This window comes from Pempheris klunzingeri, chromosome 18 (assembly GCF_042242105.1).
Source record: "Pempheris klunzingeri isolate RE-2024b chromosome 18, fPemKlu1.hap1, whole genome shotgun sequence".
Classification (NCBI taxonomy): Eukaryota; Metazoa; Chordata; class Actinopteri; order Acropomatiformes; family Pempheridae; genus Pempheris; species Pempheris klunzingeri.
The window spans coordinates 21,053,709-21,073,234 of NC_092029.1; the positions used below are offsets into that span (position 1 = coordinate 21,053,709).

General features: G+C 43.3%; 1 protein-coding gene across 1 annotated transcript in view; it reads left to right on the forward strand.

The window, feature by feature from the left end:
* The window catches only part of fynb (FYN proto-oncogene, Src family tyrosine kinase b), a 64,101-nt gene that overhangs the window by 23,500 nt on the left and 21,075 nt on the right, over positions 1-19,526 (forward strand). The window contains exons 3-4 of the mRNA XM_070848768.1: positions 12,514-12,770; positions 19,126-19,222. Coding sequence (XP_070704869.1) covers positions 12,524-12,770; positions 19,126-19,222 — 344 coding nt within the window. The 5' untranslated portion in view covers positions 12,514-12,523. The remainder of the gene's footprint in view (positions 1-12,513; positions 12,771-19,125; positions 19,223-19,526) is intronic.

The following is a 19,526-nucleotide window of genomic DNA, read 5'->3' on the forward strand; positions in this document are numbered from 1 at the left end:
TCAAGGTAGAGGAAGTCACTACAGCACAGCGCAGTGTGGCTCCAAACTCACTTATCCTGTCTGTATCGGCAATGAAGAATGCATGTGGCTGCTGGGTAATAAAACATGCATCGGCTGCAAGTGGAAAAGGCGTAACAGCCGAACATGTGGACGGCAGTATAGTTCAAAGTAAGCTCCGTGGTTTTCTGCTGCTGTTGGAGGAGGAGGGAGGAGTCCGACCCAGGACACTCACCACAGCCTTGTTCGACTCCAGATCAGCCGGTCTGCTGAAACTGTGACTATGAAATGCAGGGAGTTGGAGCGGGACACGGAGGCCTCCTCGGCCTATTTATAGAATGACTGGTTGACTTGGTATGAGACACATCATCAGCAAAACTGCCTTCGTCCAAATGGAACAACTGAGTGGGTATTTTGGATCTGAGCCATATTGTTTCAGATAATCTGATTGAGTGAACGGAAACTTTGCACCCTTTACGGTGTGTTGGAGGCTCTTAACCACATCCTGCAGGCACTCCTACAATGATGAGTTGCTCTCGTGGTGTGTTAGCATAGTGTTGCATCTTCTTCACATCTGCACATTTGTAGGAAGGTGCAGCAACCATAAGCTGAAATGCTTGGTAGACTTGTCAGTTTTTTACATTTTTTTCATAAAGGTCATTTCGCCCCTCTATTGTTAGAATTGTAAACCTGTGGCCTGTGTTCCCAGCGTGAAGCATTTATCCTGGTGTCATCACTGTCACACAACGTAGCACTGCTCTTCCTACCTCTTTTCTAATAATCTGTCATTTGCATTCAGTGTGTGACCCGGACACCATTGTCCTTTGTCTTGCAGCCCTGAGTGATGAGGACCTAAACAATGCAAAACCAATGCTTTCTAACAATGGTTTATGTCTTCCGGCTTCCTGTGGATGCGCTCAGCATTGCAGCAGTCTCGGGAGAGGCTCAGTAATGTGAGGATGCCTGACAGTGGGCTCTCCTGCATATTTCACTCGTAATAAATTGAAAACTATAAATATGACTCATCACACTGTGGATAACTTTTCAAACTGTCACTTTTGCTTAAAAGAAGAAAAGAAACAGGCTCCACTCACAGTTGTTAGCAAATCTGAAGGACACAGGTGAAACATTCTGTTCCCCCCAGTGTGACAAGTGTCTGCTGAAGACAAATAAGCTTGAAAATGTCAAGCCATCCCTCTAAGGGTGCTTATAAAGGGACTCTGAAGGTGTCTCTTTGTAATCTGTGCTCATGTGCTACTTTGTTCCTGATCTGGAGCCCAGCAGTGCTGCCGGCCTGGTGCACGCCACACTGATCACTGCCTGACGGCAAACTGCAGCTCAGCGGGGGAAGTGGATGACGTGAGCACACGGTGAACAGATATAGTATACTTATTTACCCCAATGCACTGAAACACACAGATAAGTGTTAATATTCAGCTCTCGGAAAGTATTCCATTTACTGTAAATGATTAAATGACAGTTTGAAACCACAGCACAGAAACTGAACTGCTTCATGGAAGACAAGCGCTTGAATGAAATCGAAAGCTAATTGATGGTGTCCTCCGAGGACCAGATGAATATTTCAATGAGGAGAGCAGAGGCAGCATCTTGTGCTGGTGTTGAGTCATCAAGAGCCCTGGGGAAGGAAAGAGTGTGGGGGCTGCCAGGTCAAGTCCTGGACACAGCTGCATTATTAACAGAAGGTCAGCTGTCAGCACACGTCTGGAGGCCTCGCATCAAGCAGCTCGCTCATTCACTCATGTTTGTAACCTTTGGCCATTTAATGAAGGTTCACAAGCCTTCTCTTCTAGCTTTCACTTTTTTTTTTTCCAGTAAAACAGAGCCAGACCACAAGGAGTACATAACACACAGAGCATGTGGAACAACTATTACCTCACTGTCAAAAGATATCCTGTAATTACACTGCGACCAAAGTGGATCATTAATGACCTCATTTTTCACATTTACTTATGTTCTTGAACATGTCAGTCATTAGTAATTTGATTAGAACATGTCTAATAATAATTTGATATTGATTTGTAGCTGTCAGGGTATACACCTTTCTCAGTATTGTCTCCCTTGAATGGAGCAGTGACCCCCCCAGCCTGGGCTCAAATACTGAACATATAATAAATCCATTTATTTTCTGTTGATCATCTAATCATTTCAGTGCCATTAGCCCTCCTCCTTACAGTTTTACTGAAGAGAAGCAGGATGGGGGGGCTAACTGCAGGGCTAATCCCATAGAGAGCAGAGTCGCAGCACTAGCTACTGATTCAGGCTCAGCAGGTGTAGGGCTCAGTGGCTTTCTACCATCTCTGCTGTATCTTCCCCATGGTGGATCATGAGGTTCCGCTGTCATCTTCCTTCAGCTCTTACCACGTTTGCTGCTACTGTTGCCGCTGCTGCTGACACTGAGCCTCCCTGACACAATGGTGCCACTGCTGGCCCCCGCCCGACTTGAATTTGCCAGACAGGAGCAGCGAGGACAGAGGCACGCTCCCTTCTGCACTGTGCAGAGAGAGCTGAGAGAGAGGAGAGGATCATGGGAGCAGAAATGCTCGATGTTGTTGTGATCCACGCTCAGCCAGCAGGAAGAGATGTAGACAAGCATGTGGCCTCTCCGCATCCCTCAGCGGAACCACAGACGAGCCAGGCGGCAGGAGGAAGGGTTGTTCCAGTTTTGACAGCTCGCAGCTCATAATCCCAACCGGAGAGGAGACGGTGCTGACTGAAGTGAAGCGTGAACAGCAGTGCAGGAAAAAAACAGGAGATACAGTAAAGACCGAACTTGACTGTCTCCTGTCTTCCTTGTGCACAAAGGCCTTTATCATCTCCACACTGGGAGGCGACCCGTGCACTCAGAGGAGCTCATGCTGAGAGGGATAAAAGCGGGATAGAGTCTGTGATTTTTAATGAAGGGGGTTGGAGCATCCTCAGGCAGACCTCCTGCGGGGACAGGTGCTGTAAAAAAAGAGCTGTGAAAACAAGATAATCTAGCCCAGATCCTTGGCTTTATAGACTCTACTCCACCCAGTCTCTAAAGCTCAGACCTGGCAGTGCAGGAGCAAGCGTTTGAATTGCAGGAATGCCTCCCTGAAGGCCAAAGTGGAGAGTTTAACTGTTTTATGTCGACCTTGAGGAGGCCAGAAGCAGCTACTCATGTCTGGTAAAGTCTGCTAGTTAAAGTTAATAAAAAACAATCTTCCTAAATTGGGAGAAATGTGTTTTTGTTTTCTGTTTTTATTCACCACTGTGGGTAACACATGGTTTTATTGGTTTCCTAATGATTTTTCAAAAACTCTCTAATTTGGTTCTAGTTTTAGGAAATTCTAAGTTGGTGCTGTATTGGCACACATACAAATACATTATCACCAATGAATGAACCCCCATGTGACCCTGAGAAGCTTTCTGATGTAGCACTGCATGTGTGCAGTTGACTTTGATACTGGTGGCAGATTTACATCTTAAAACAGTCTGCTTGGTCTTTTCTACACAATGTCTCCTCATCAGAGAACAGTGACTGATGATCTACCCTCAGCACGATGAGAGGTGAAGCAGCAGGGGACACTGAGGCTGAATGAATATTATGGGTCAACCATAATGACGAGGTTTTCCATGAGGATGCTGCTGCCATGTTTCTGCAGGATCTGATGATATGGAGTAACTTTTGGCTGTTAGTTTGTGTTTGTTTGTGTGCATTGGAATAACTACAAGAGGGAGTGATGGAGAGATGTGTGTTTTTGCATTTGGTGGATGTCTGGGTACATCCCTCTGTCTGTCTGAGTGGCCAACGTTGACTTGCACATGCCTCCTCCCTCCACGGGATGTTTTCATGACACGTGCAGATCGGCATGCTGGGAGTTCAGAGACGAGGCTTTCCACTGGCAGAGAAGGCGGCACTGCATGTGTCACCCGGAGCCCATCATTAGCCTGCTCCCTCCCTTCCCCTGCCCGTCCTCCTGTCTATCCGTGTCATCACTCACCGCCTTCCCTTCCGCCCCGTGTACTCTCTCTTTCACTTCCGTTCTGTGTCACTCCCTCCCTCCTCTTCCTACTCTCTATCAGCCCCTGTTCTTCCTCCTCTGCTCTATGCCCTCCTCCCTTGCCCCTGTAATCAGTCTGTACCTCATTATTACACCACACAGACCCCTTCCTCTGTCTGTCTGTCTATTTCCGTGCTCATCCTGACGAAAGGCACAGCAAAGGGAATAAGTGGTGTGCTACAGTTGTATTCATATGTGCCACCCTGCATGAACACACAGTAACTTAAACCTACATTCATGCAGGAATATGAACAGGCAGAAGTCAAACTAATTAAAAGGACTGAAGTTACAAACACTACTACACTGGCTCCTGTTAAGTCTAATTCCAGCTGTTCAGATATGAAAACTGTCTGCCGATTGGCACTTTGACATGAGTTTTCAAAGCAAGATGAGACGACTAACAAAGTTACAGAGACCAAAGCATCTGTGCTGCCAAACTGAAGATGTCAATAACAATAATGTCAAACACTGCTCCAACTATCCAGTATAGTGTAGCACAAACTGCAAAGAGATGCAGCAGTCAAAAGACCCTTAGAACCCTTAGAAAACTATCACTCAACCATGCTCTTCCCCTTCTTCATGTTTTAGCATTTTCAGCTCAGTGGCTGAAGTAAGGCATGTATTATATATTGAAATGTTTTGTTAGCAGGAGAGATACTTGTGGATGTGTTGTTGAACAGAGTTAGGCTAGCTTCCAGTCTTTATGCTAAGTTAGGCTAATCGCCTCCTGACCCTAGCTCTGTACCTTCATCAACACGAGATTGGTATCAAACCTTTCACCTCATGAAAGAAAGCAAATGTGTGCACATTCCCACATATTTAACTACTCCTTAAAAGAGTGGAAGTGAATGTTTTCCTGAACATGTACTGTTGGGACTTGAGTAGATTGGGATATCAGGTTAGAAAATGAATATTGTTTTCTATGTACTCCACATTCTCATTGCAGTGGATAGCATCCTAGTCTAGCCTCTGTGTAGGATGGGTAATGCTGTGATGTGATAGACAGGTTACTGTGTACGATTGTAGATGCCTTTCTACATCTTTCTCACCAATCGAGACAAACCACATGTGTAGTGAGTCTCTTTCCAGCAGCAGTTTAAAATGGTAAACAGTCATAATATCTTAAATGTCCTCCCACCTATATCTCCCAATCTGTGTGAAACAAATTAGTTTTCCACTTGGTCACCGTCCACCTACAGTGTTTCCACTCTCCGGGCACTGGGGATGTTTCCAGTCAGACAGGCACGACCCGCTGGGGTTGACATCAGCCCTCCATCGACTAAAGGAACAGACAAAGCCATCCCTGAGGGGTTAATACTACAGTGTGCCCTCCGTCACCAGCCACCCACCTCGTCTCCTGCTCCTGATGAACCTTGTTCCATCACCTCCCCATCAAATATAAATGCATCCCCCTCAATGGCTGCCCCCAAACACCATGACATACCTTCAGCCCTGCACAACCACCCCATGAATTATTCACTCATGGCATGTGAATGTGGATGTGCCCCCCCAATACTTTTCTTTATCCCCCTGTCTTTTCTTAAACATTAAACAGGTGCTGTCAGCACAGGCTGATACCTTATTTCACATTGAGTTAGTCAATCTTCATCCCATTTACTGTTTTAATCACATGCACATTCTTTAGGTCTTTGGCTCCAATTAAAGAACCTAATGAATTTTGCTCATCTAGTGTCATATGAATAGCCTTTTACGTTAACTAATTATAGATCTGACTCCACTACTGGTCATGTCCTGCTCTGTAATTGGATTTTTCCCGAGGGTTCATTGATTTTCTGCTGAAAGTGGCTGAAACATTGGAGGTGGTACTTGGTCTGATATGAATCATGAGAGGATAGTGAAAGCTGTATACAGGCTGAAAAAAGGAGAATAATTCATGTTTTCTCGTGCGAAATGTAATTTTAGTGACTCTTAGTGACGCTGTGAAGCACCTCGGTTTTGGCGGTGGCTTTAGTCGCCTCTAGAGCTGTTTCCTGCAGCCCTCTGGGATGAGAAGTGAGAGACTGGGGGAGTAAACAGCAAAACAAGCCCCCACAGCAACCAGGTGGCGGCTTTTTCTGCGAAGGAGGAATAATTAATCAGGAGAGATGGCTGTGTGAAAAGGAGGGAAGGAAAGGGAAATAAAGAGATGAAAGAGCCTTCAGAGCCTTCAGTTCAAAGAGAGCAGTCAGTGATGAGCTTGGCCCTTACTGGGCCTGCACGAGGCTGTGGAGGGAGGGGTCAAACAAACGGGGCTTATAACTGTCATGGCTGGCTTTGGATGGAAGCAGATTGCTTTTAACATGAATCCAGTAATCTGATTGCAAAAACAAGTGTTCTGATTGATTAGAGTTAGTAAGAATGTGGTATTTGTTGGGTTATTATGGGGGAAGAAGAAAGGATTTTGTGGGGATGTTTCACACAAAAAAATTTTTAAAAAGGGGCTTTAATACTTGTCAAATGATTAGCAAAGTCCTCCCTCACTATCATTAAAACACAATCAATGAGCACAGCACAAGGGGTATTTGAATCTTAAAATAACAGATGTCATCAATATTTAGACGTCTAGAATTAGAATCCATTGAATTTGAATGTAATGATTTCATAAGTTATGTGTCATTTCCTTAACTGGGCCTGCGTTTAAATGTCAAAGTTATGAGGTAACCTTTCTTTGAAGGGGGTGTCTGGCTTTTTGGGCTGGATCTGTCTCTTTCAGCAGAGAATACTAGAATAGCAGAGTAGAATAACAATACACCATCAGGGCCTCTAGCTGGCTGCTTGATGTGTAATGTCACCCTGTACACATCAAGCAACTGTGCCTCCACACATTAAATATATCCCACAGTGGTGCAGGATGCTCTGTGTGTGTGAGTGTGTGTCATCACTTCTAATCAGAGTAAAAAATCCATCAAAACCACCAACGTCCAACTCCATACGATCAGCTGTAATGCGAAGCTATCTGCCTTCCAAAGATTATCATTCACAGGAACGGCTTTCCATCCTGCTCAGAGGGATCAATACATTTGTTTGCCCTACAAAAGCCGATTCAGTCTGCCTCTGCCAGTCACAGGTTATGTAAAGAGTCAGGATGCAGAGTCTCAGTCGGTGCCTCCGTCTGCCGTGAGCATACACGATTAGAGATGCTCTGCAGTCTTGCGCTGAGCGTAGCATCGCTTGTTGCCTGGCCCCCTGCCCGCCACGCGTCTTGTCACACAGGATTACAGTGTTCACTGATAGAGTCGTCGTGATGTGTGCTGCTGCACAGCGTCTCACATGTGAGCCGCCCATTTCACTCTGCCCTTGAGTTTGGTGCCAGGTCGTTGACATGGGTCAAATCAAGTCAATTACATGAAAGCGCTATTGCACTCATATGCAGTGCTGCACTACTACTGAGTCACTGGCACTGACATTTTAGAATTTGGCAAACCAACATTGGGTAAACTAACTTTTTCTAGGTTTCTTGTTACCCACATCAGGGAATTTAAAGCAAACAAGATATTCTCATCACAAACAAGACATAAAATCAAGCTCAGAGAGAGAGAGAGAGAGAGAGAGAGAGAGAGGGAGAGAAGACAGGACATTGTCCATGGCACAGACCAATGATCTTCCTCTGTTTAAAAAACACAGATGTTATGTTAAGATTTCTCTTCTTTCAACGCTCCTAGTTCCTGTGACAACCTCTGATTGTGCTGACGGGCATTTCGGCCTCCGTGTGCACCAGTGCACCATCTGAGGGATCAGCCTGTAATTATGTTGAAAGAGAGTGGTTACGGTGTGTCAGACAGCATGAGGCTGCTGTTCTAATTGGTAGAGAAGAGGGTCTCTTCTGTGAAAGCTGTAATCTTCACACAAAAACCTGCCCTGAATATCAACAAACGCTACCAGGGTACAAAGTTGCTTGCAACATTTATCAATATGGAAATCTTTGAATGAATTATTGCTAAAAGTGTTCGCTCCTACATGCACACTGGTTATGATCAGGTTTTTGGAGCATCCAGGTTGTATTTGTCGGCTGTGGAAGAGGTATAGAGGTTTGCTTTAATTGTTAATGTCGTTCTCTATGGTGATTAGCGGTATTTGCAGATGTGTTTTTAGACCTCACTTTATCAAATCAAATGTCATCAAATGCACTTGTTTTTTGTTTTTTTGTATTTGCATCGTGCGTTATCATCAGTCTCTCTTTGTTTTGGCAGTAGTAACGTTTACTTGCAGAGCTAATTGAGGCAGGAGAAAACAGTGCGCTGCTTCTACTTCCCCTCTGTGATCTGTTTGCCTCTGAAATGTAGCCGAGTAGATGTATGAAACTGAAGTACATGTACCTCATACCACAAACCTGACTGTGCTACCTGGAGTACTCTGTTAGAATAAGAGTTAGAGGAGAGAATTATCTAAATATGATCATTATCAAAAATGATAATCAAAATAATGATCAACAAGCTATCAAAATAGCTGCTTATCATTTTTCTGTTGATTGACTAATCAACAAATTGACTAATCATTGAGAAATCGAATCCAGACGAGTGGTAAACCAAGTGGTAAACTCCTCAACCATAGGGGGTAACTCTGAGCACAGAAATGGTAGATCTCAGATGCAGAAGAGCCAAACACAAACCAACACTGACTCAGGCAGTCAGAAACCCTGATCATGGAGTGTCTAAAGTAGAAACGGTTCATCCTCTGGGTAGCATAAATGCATTAAATCTCAGTAAATTTCATGTTAATCTGCCCAGTATATTATATTTGATTGGGTTATTTCTTACCTATTGTAATTTTGGCACTGACACAAGGGTCACGGTGGTCATGGAAACCGGTAGGGTTCATCCTCTGGGGAACATGAATATGCATAGCCGATTTCACTGCAGTATTTATGCAGTAGACGGACAGAGTGCCACTACCATCCTGTTTAGTCATTAGATTGCTGTGTGATTATCTTAAGTCAGGGAGTTTATTGTCTGTCAGTGACACTCCTTTCTATGGTCCTCCACTTCTTTATTGCTGCTGCAAAGAAGGGAAGGCCCACACTCCTCCTTCATTATTCTCCTCTCTGTCCTCACAGTGTGTCACCAGTGAATACATTTCCTGTTTCTCTCTGCAGTCAGATGAGGCAACTGACCCAGAAGAGCGAAGGAAAAGGAAAGCAGGGGAGAGAAAGAATGAGGAAGGAGTGAAATATTTTTTCAAGTGACACATTTGAGGACAGACTGGAGCTGAAGGCCAGACCGACACTTTGTCTTCCAAGGAGAGGCTGGATTTATCGCCTGTTGTGTCTGCACTAATAAACCATGCCAACACAGTTATTTTCTTTCATCCTTGTTATGCAGAGAAACAATTAGAGGCATTCATTCTTCTGGGAATTCACAAAATCATCCAAGGGTACACTGCGCTGTGCTTCGGCTCATGTTGTTTTTCAAATTTCAGCATTTCATTTTGCTAAGACCATGCTAGCTTAGTCCTAAACAAACTATTGAGAAAGTATTTCAGGATGGTTTTGGAGTTGTATCTACATTACTCCCTGTAAGCACACCTATACAACAGAGGCATTCCGTATTCTCTGCAGCATAGCTGTGTACACATGATAGATTCCTGGTACCGATTACAAAAGTGATGTCAGGTTTCATACAGCCCATATCTGGCAGTGACCTTATTAGTAGTTTTTCAGCTTTGCACCTCCATGAAGTTGGGGGGTTTGTAAAAGACAGTAGCTCCCAAGCTGACGATACTCCTGCAGAATCCACATAACACATTAGAACTGTTTTCACAGGCTGAGTGTCACTGTCGATAGTAAATTGACTGGTGGAGTGTGACTTTTTTCATGTAGTACCACTATTTGCCACCAGAGTCCGGCTCCAGAAAATAACACAATGTGTCAAGGTTTTCAGAAATCTGACCAAAAACCAAAAAAACTATTAAATTGTCCTCATGTGTACCTCAGTGGTGACATAGATCTGTGATTGTAAACTGTTGTTTTAGTAGGAGGAGATTTTGAGGAAGTGTGTTTGCCTGATTGACGGGTGTCTCAGCGTCAGTCAGCCACGGTGGTTACTGCTGGCTACACCATTACAGCTTAGTCTCTCCTTAATGATGAACACTGCTCCCAAATCCAAGCATCAAGCCTCCACCTGATTCTATATTTTACATGACAATCAGTGTACTGGTCAGGGGAGTACAGGGGGGCTCTCAGAGATGTGTTATATATGTATCCCAGATAATGAGGTTTATAAAGTCAAGGCTCTTTTGTCTGACTTTAGAATATCACATCTGTTTTAATAAAATCATATTTTTTTCCAAAACAAGTTCAAAGTTGCATTAAGAGCAGAATATCATGTCACTTTCATCAACTCTATTCTTATGATGTTTTTGTGATTGTTACAAGTGTTCAACTTCACAGTAACATCAGTGTCAACCTTTCTCTCAGTGGATTAAAGACAACACAGATGTCTGCTTGGGTTTAATACTACAATCTTTTACCAGAAAGTTACAAGGAGGAGTGAATCACTGACTAAATAATCTTAACTCAAGGACCACTTCCATACTAGCCTCTTCCTGAGTTTTCAGTGGCATCTCACAGTCTCTTCTCAGTGGATAGAGTGTGCTTAGTAATGATAATCACGTAATGATCTCATGGTGAACAAACTCCATTAAAGACTATGGACAATGAATGATGAATATGCAGGCATTTATGGGGCAGGGAAAAACCTAGGAAATGTGTGTTTTTGGAACTTGGATGACTAAACGTCGGGATATCCCAACTTCTGATGGTTTGATCTTGCCATTTTTCTAAATCCGTCTCTTGTTACTCCCCCAACATTAAGGTAGGGCAACACTAGATCTCTGCAGCAACCTTTAACCCTTTATAGGGCACTCATTGAAATACTTTGAAATTCAAAATTTCAACTTACTGGTGGTCATTACAAGACAAAAACTGTAAATGTTATGGTGAAAATCAAGGTCAGTGAAGTTACCATATATGTTTTCTTGCTGGTCTGTCAGGTAGCCTGATTGTCGCTGATTGGCTTGGAGAAATCTGGTAGTTCTACTACCTCATGGTGAGGCGAGGAGCGGCATTTTGAACTCCCACCAAATATGCTCCCCTTGCCCGATACAGGGTTAAATGAATTAATGTTGGTGACATCAGCAATTTGTTGTTCGTTACAGGCTGCTCAAAACGAATTCTGAAGCAAGTCACAGAGGATTTTTACTCCAAATGTCAGTGAGACAGAATTCTCAAATTTTGGTTTCACAATGACCCTCGATGCTCCACTCATAGTGTGTGTCGCTGTAACTGTATTTGTAATGGCCGATTTCTAAAATAGAAGGTTGGAAGCACAACTCTGGAATGCAGTAGAAGGTTGTATGTGAAGAGGATTATGGGAGATGATTTATTATTAGACTACACAGTAAAGAATAGAGCTGAATGCTTTGATAGTGTCCAACATGTGGAAGACAGGTGAAGGCTGATTGTTCTGCTCCATGATGAAGCCAAGTGTCCAAATGCCAACAGTCTGTCCTCCCACAACTCTCCACTACAGGCTCATTTCAGTATTTCTATACCTGTGGTCCATTTTTTCATGTTCCATTGGTCAGTTTGTTTGTGTCATTGTGTGACTTTGGTGTTAGTTAGGATCCAACACGACTGTTTGTGGTGAAACAAAAAGGATCTTACTGCTCTGTCTCTCTGGGGATCATTTCAATAATGTTGTCAGACACTTTGAAACACGGTTGCAGCCATTGCAGCCCATTTCATGGCTGCCAACCAAGGCAAAATGAGTTGTACCTGCTAGTCCTTTCAATGCCAGAATATGTAAGAAATGACCAAATAAATAGTTATCCCAGGTTTAAAAATCCAGTTCAAGAGGGGGATCCTGACAGCACAGCACCGTGCCTCCACATCTCCCCCTCTCTGTAGCAGCCACCCTGACATCAGTGGGATAGGAGTCACTATTTCTTCTGACCAAGAAAGAGACACATTGTTTATGTGAGTCATCCAGAGATCAAGCTGTGTGTCAGGCTATAAAAAAGGTCCCTGGCTCCGAGAGCAGAGTGCTAATCAGTGGAAGGATGTCATGGGTAGAGAGAGCAGTGTTTAGAGACAGCCTTGAACAGAGTGCTGAATTCACTTCAGTCTGGTGCGCCCTGCAGCACAGCTCTTTTCTGTGGGCTCGTCCTTCTTCCAGGCAGCATGTTTCATCTTATTGATCCACCAGTCAAGCTTAAAGTGCATAAGTTGTATTCATTGCCTGCATTAAAACTCTTTTAGCCTGTTTGTGTTCATATTTCTCCTGCCCATTATCACATCTGATTTCTTCTTGTTGATGTAACAGTTGTCTTCATTTAATAATTACGATCCAAAGGTGTCTCAACCTGCTACCTTTTATAAATCTCTTCAGGTTTTTATCTTCCTTCTGTGATATATTACCCAAGTGTACCACTTTCATCTAAACCAACCTCATGTCCCTTTCTTTATATGTCACAGATTATAGATAATGGGCTGTGTGCAATGCAAGGATAAGGAAGCAACCAAACTCACAGACGACAGAGACACCAGCATTTCGCAGGGAGCGGGCTACCGCTATGGAGCCGACCCCACGCCGCAGCATTATCCAAGCTTCGGGGCCACTGCCATCCCCAACTACAACAACTTCCACGCTCCCGTCGGACAGGGGATGACCGTCTTTGGAGGGGTCAGCACTTCCTCTCATACAGGAACCCTGAGGACTCGTGGTGGGACAGGTAAGGGACGTGAGATGTTCGAATATAGTTTGGAACAGTCATGATCAGAGAGACCGCTGACAATCTAAATGTTGTCCTGTTTGCACATTCTGGCCAAATAGACATATATATATATATGTGTGTGTGTGTGTGTGTGTGTGTGTGTGTGTGTGTGTGTGTGTATGTGTATATATATATGTATGTATGTATGTATGTATGTATGTATATGTGTGTGTGTGTGTGTGTGTGTGTGTGTGTTTTATATTTTTATATATATATATATATATATATATATATATATATATGTGTGTGTGTGTGTTTTATATATATATATAAAACATAAAAAGAAAGTATTTAACACCAGCATGTACCCCGGCAACGTTTGCACGTACATTTTACATGCTGTTTAATGTGCAGCAGCTAATTAGCTGTCTAGCTCGTTCAAAAAGCTAAAGGCAGGCAAAGAGTGCTTCATGCTTTTGAGTTCAATAAGACGGAGACTTGAGCAGGAAAAACTAATGTGGATAGTTGTTCAGGGTCCGTAGAAGCCTGCTGTGCAGACCAGTGGGACCTTCTGCTAGGCCTGCAATTCATCGCTGAGGTTCCTGCTTTATTCACAGTACTTTATCACAGTGAGGTCTCTATCTACAGAGACGGATACCTAACAGTATTCCAAACCAGGATGCCCCCATCATGGCACCAAAAAATATGAAATGGTTCCTCATGTTTTTGTTCTATGGAGAGCACAGGACAAGTGCTTTACAGAGCAGAGGTGTGTACTGTAGCAGACCAAAAAGGTAGACACTGGACTGTTCAACCCAGCGCAAACTTGAATGATAAATAGCAGAGTCGTGATGAATGATAATGAGGTGTATAAAATCAAGGCTGTTTTTAATGAATAATAATAATAATGAGATTGTGCCCTCAGCACATCATTCCTGTTTTAATCCAATCATTCATATATTTTGCAAAATAAGTTCATATTTAACAGCAAATTTATCAGTTAAATTGTATTTTTTATGCTGTCTCTTTGTATGACTCTTTATGACCCCTGCAGTCACATCAGAATCAGTCATTTTTTTCTCAATGGATTTAAGACCAGATATAATTCATGTAAACCAGGGTGACTGATGTCAGTGGGTTTCCTCCTCCTCCTCCTCCTCTGTGTTTACAGTGTCACTCTCCTCCTCCTTGTCTGCCCAAATCACGTGACCTTGCCAGGCCGCTGGATGCAGGAGCTCATGCTAGAACACACCTTCATTTACATACTGTCATATCTCCCCATTGCTTGTGGTAATAACAGCCAGGTCAGGGACAGGCAGTGACCGTGGACCAGTTTTGACCATCAGTAAGAAACAGGAAAGGAGCCGCGGTCTTCTGTCCTCTGCTTAGCTGACCCTCCCATCCTCCCTGACCTTGTCCCTATGCAGACTTTGTTGCTCTGGAATAGTGTCACGCTGTTTCTCCCTGCACCCCTGACGGAAAAGAACCCTCAGCACTACAACTGCTAGAGGGCTTTTGTCACTTGTAAACGTGTGATTTTTGGCCATGTGCTGAAATGACAGATGCTGGTTTTTCTTGTGTGGACAGTCGTCCATGCTGTCCTCCTGCCAAGATCAGGCAGGAGAAGCAGTGTTGGAGAGTTCAGGGAACTCTAAAAGAAAGAGAATGAGCTTTGTTCTCATGTTGTGCCATGGACAGCTGTGATCTAGTCAGTTGCACATTTAAGGATCAGAATACAAGAAGAGTGCAACACACAAGGTAATGTTATCTCAAGATCTGAGATCTTTAGTCTTCAGAGGAAACACATCATGGCGATGTCACTGATCACGTGTCCTTACACAATGTCTGCACATGCTGTGTAGCAGCAGGTTTACAGAGCAGCAGCTTCAGTCCTCTGTCAGTGTCAACACAGGAGGTCTTTTCCATGAATTCTCCTGGACTGTTGATAGCAGAGCATACTATCTGGTGTTGGTGCTCATGGTGTCGCACACAGTTGTATACAGCACTGAAACCATAAGTAAGTGAGTAAGTCACACACAAGTAATTGGGCAGGAATGATTGTACTGGCCAGCTTACAGGTGTGAACGTGTGTGACTGATGAAGCAAGCATTCCAGTGAAATCATCCTGATTTAATAAAAGCTAAAAAAAAAGAAAAATACTACAGAAGTGATGTAGAACAGTTCCTGGGTCACCAAAATTTCCAAATTATCAAAAGTACGTGTTTGTGAGTGTTCAAGCCATTTGATGTCTGTGTAGGAGCGGGTGCTGCAAGAGATAGTCCAAGCTAGGAGAGACAAATGGTATTTTGCAAAGAACTGAGGAAGAGGAAATAATTAGTTTGAAGGATGGTTTTTAAAGTGATGTGTCTTTATTGTTTGTCAGAGGAGGGCAAGTATCTGCAACACATACTGGAGTGTGAAAGTTTCATTCCCACACAGCTATGGCATCTTATGCGCCCAGTGATCGCTCACAGCCGCCCACACACGTACACCTCCGTGTGCACAAGCACAAACTCTCCAGGATTCTTTGTGCAGTTAAAGTCATCCTACGACATCCCAAAACCCTGACAGTTTTCACCTTACAGCCTCTGCGACATCTCCACTGCCGACCCCAGCCCGGCCCAGTCAGGAACGTCCGGCTAGCATTTGTACAGGGCTTTGTGCACCAGGCTCATTGTTTGGGTAGGAAATATTCCTACTCAGGATATCCTTTATGTTTGCCTGAGCCCAGGCCGCTCTGCAGAGGAACTCAGCATTTCCACTCAACTTAGCAGGAGTACTCTGCCTCAAAGTGTGGATTATTTTCTGCGCTGTATAATCCAAATCCACACAGTGGCAGAGGAGCAGAGAGGGGTTTAGCTTTTTAATTTTCTCCTGGTGCAGAAATTTGGACATAAGCCGCCCCTCCCTCTCAACCTCTGCTACAACACAGCTGCCTTGCTTGTTTGCCCAATAGCCACAATCACCCCCCTCAGTTACACTGCAGAGGAACCCAAATTGCAGTTGGCATCAGACATCTTATTGATTAGCTGATCTTTTGCTGATGTCATTTCCCCAAATGGAAATTCACAGCTTGTCCCATGACCTTACGTAACTAATTGAGTAGGATCGGAGCACAAATCTCTGAGATGAATCAATTAACCAGTTTATACCTAGCACCCACGTCTGATGACCTCGTGGAGCATTTGGACGGTGCAAAACCACAACTGTGCAGCATCATGTTCTGAAGGTTAGAAAGCCACGGTGTTTAAACCAGACCCTCTCTTTTCAACAGCTCTCCTCTCTGTTCGCTGTCACATGAATAGCAGCAGGTCCTCTTTATCTGCAGTCCCATCAGCTAGCGCTTCACATAAACTCTTCATATCTACACTGTTTCCCAGAAAACAGTCTCGGCCTGATGAGAGTGTCTGCAGTGCAATTACTTGAATAAATGTGCTAAACAGAGTTGAAGTGAATCTCGAAGAAGCGTCCTTTGAACTTTCATTTGTCAAACACTCAGAGGCATGAGACGGCTTAAAGGCTGCTCTCACCCTAAACCTGAGCACACGTCCTCTGCTATGAGACTAACCTAACCTAACCTAACCTTACTCTCAGAATTTTGCCATCATTCCTGTTGGTAAATGAATTGCTGAGATCTTGTAATGCTGCAACATCGCTGAAATGAAGTCTAATGATAAGAGACAGTCAGTCAGAGCAGTCAGACTGGAAACAGACTCACAGATCAGTCAAACGGCTTTGGAAGTGAAAACAAGGCTACCGATAAAAGGTTTACCTAAACTATCTGAGCACACAGTTTTCCTGGACATTTTGGATGTTTGACAAAATAATATTGACTCAAGATCTACTGACTTGCTTCCAGAGCGTTTAACCAGATCCACAGCCATGGTGCAGTGCTCTTCTACTGATAAAGTAACCTGGTGCTATTCCCACAACTCCATGCTGTAGTTTCTTTTAACCAGTGGTTACACATTTGTCTTTGAAGAACATCATATTATTAATCTAATTAATTATTAATAGTTAGTAGTAAGTCAGTCCCTTTCAAGTGCTTTAACTTTCACTTTTTCTATTGGCTACTGTTCCAGAAAACCACAGAAAAATGTCATGAATTCTTCTAAAAATGCAGAAAATGCAAAGTCAATACATGTTTTCAGATGACATTTTGGCCGTTACAGCTGAATTCAAATACGCCCTGTGCCTAAAATCTACAGTAAGACCTGTGGGGAAACATTTTGCAAGATTTTAGACCAGTTGTACTCACTCCACCTGTAATGGATCAAATAGCTAGACGCCTACATCAGCCAAAATCCTTTTCTTGTTTTCTTTTCTTTTACTTTTTTAAAATGAACATGAATAGCGGTCTGGATGAGCAGCTTTCTACCTGACTGCCTTCAGAGCTAACAGAGTCTTACCACAAGGCTATGTGCTGTCACTGCTGCTGTTATCCATTTACACGAATGAAATGACTGTTTACAGCAGTAATGTCAAGCTGTTGGAATATGTGGATGACGTGGCTCTCGTTTGCCTTCTCCTCTACCCCAGTGCTATACATTAGGAGGCTTACTACAGCCAGGTCACTGTACTTCAGGACTGCTGGAAGGAAACTGCCGCTGGAAGACCCAGTGGAACCAGTAACATACTCCCTGTCATACTTAATAACCAGGCTGGAGAAGAAGTAGAACATTTTAAATACTTGGGAACAATCATTGATCAGCTTTTAATCAGGAAGCTGGGGAGCTTTGTCATCACCCAACACATACTGTATACCAAATGGCATACAGAAGCCAGGTTGAAAGCCTTTCACCATTTAACATAGCAGCATGGTACGGCAACTTGAGTGGAAAGAGCAAAAACAAGCTCTCCATGGCAGGGAAGTTGATTGGCAAGTCACAAAAACAACTTTGCAATATATTTGACAGCGCTGTACACAGGAGGGCTAAACATATAATTACCTCAGACACCTCACACCCACTACACTCACAGTTTGAGCTGGCCCCCTCTTCATGGGTTTTTCACACTTTGCACTGGTAGATTACAAACTTTCCAGAACAACTCTCCTGCTGTAGTATGACCAGAGAGGCCAACGGCTTGAGGGGAGGATATGAGTTTAATGGAAATTGTCCAAAACTCTGGAGTTACATTGAGATATAGGAAGTGAAAAGTATGTAAAGGCACTCTTGAATACCTTTTTTCAAACATATTCTGCTCTGGTTCAGCCACCATTCTTGTCCATCAGTAGAGTTGTTGGTGAGATAAAGCTTGAAAGGCTGAAAAGGTTTTTCATGCCACTGGTCTTTATCTAGAGAGCTTTTAGCCTGTCTGATGGGAGTCAGACTGGATTGAGGCAGCTCAGATCCCAGCTACTGTCACTGGGCAGTTCATGGCTGCAAGCAAAAAGCAAAGGTGAATAGTTCTGTGAAGAATGACAATATAGAGCTTGAGAGAGAAATAAAAATTCTTCCTCCTACAACACCTTCACAAACTTGGCCATACACTGAATGAAGTAGGTGTAATTGTTGGACTGTCTGTTTTGAAAAGCCATAAATGTTGTCAAACAGAACTGTGAGGAACTCTATGTGCTGTCAGAGGAACCAACAGCCACTTAATGTAAAGCATATGTACAACTTAAGCAGACCTACACTCTTCAAGGATTCAAGGAACTTTATTTGTCATACCAACACACATTTACACATGGGAAGGTACGAAATTACGTTCTCAGGTCCCGGTTTAAGCCACAATGAATATATAGAATGAAATATAGAAAATATAAAAAAAGTACTGGGAGAAAGAGCAGTAGAAAATGAAATAAAAATAACAATCTCTGTGAGGATTTACATACGAATAGGGACAACAGTGCTTTAAGTTAAGTCACAAAGTCACCAAAGTCATTAGGAATGATCCTCTGCGAACCATCAATACCTGTACCAAGTTATGTGCCAATGTATCAAGTAGATTGTGAAATATTTCATTGGAAAGATCTGACATAGAATGTCAGGGGATCATCAAAGTCATTATGATATACCCTCTGGGGACCATGAATGGTTGCACAAAATGTTATTGTAATGCATCCAATAGTTGTCAAGATATTTCAGCCTGGGCTCCGACAGGACGTGTGCAGAATGCAGAAACATTACCAGTTAAACATCACAGTATTCATCATTGGCAAAGCCCTTTTGCTTCCATTCAAGTTGATCATCACTTCTCACCTGTAAAAGTCTGATCAAATTCAGCGTGACTGACATCAAACCAGAGACTGGTCCCTGTTTACTGAGTGTGCTGCAGCTTCAGTGCATCATCATTTAATTAGAATTCTGACCTTCTTTTTCCCTTGCTAATCTTTTGAATGCTGACACTGTTTTTATCCCCCCCCCCGCAGGAGTCACACTCTTTGTGGCACTTTATGACTACGAGGCACGGACAGAAGACGACCTCAGCTTCAGGAAAGGAGAAAAGTTCCAGATTATCAACAGCACGTAAGTCGCTACTGCTACTTATCAGACTGCCTGCACTTGGAGGAACTTAAGTTTCCCATTTTATCACCGTCTTAAAAGGAACGGTGCTGCTGGGAGTGGAGCACACAGGGCATCGAATTTCAGTAGCTCATACATGGAAAAGAAGTGTTTTGGTCTATAATCTGGAGCAAGCTAGAGCCCAAAATAAATCTGCCTTAGTTCGCTTTATGGAAGTCATGTTCAGCCGTTACAACCTGGCAGCATCAACCTTGACAACACAATTATTTTACACACAAAAAAGGCTTCGGTTCAGTGCCAGCATTGG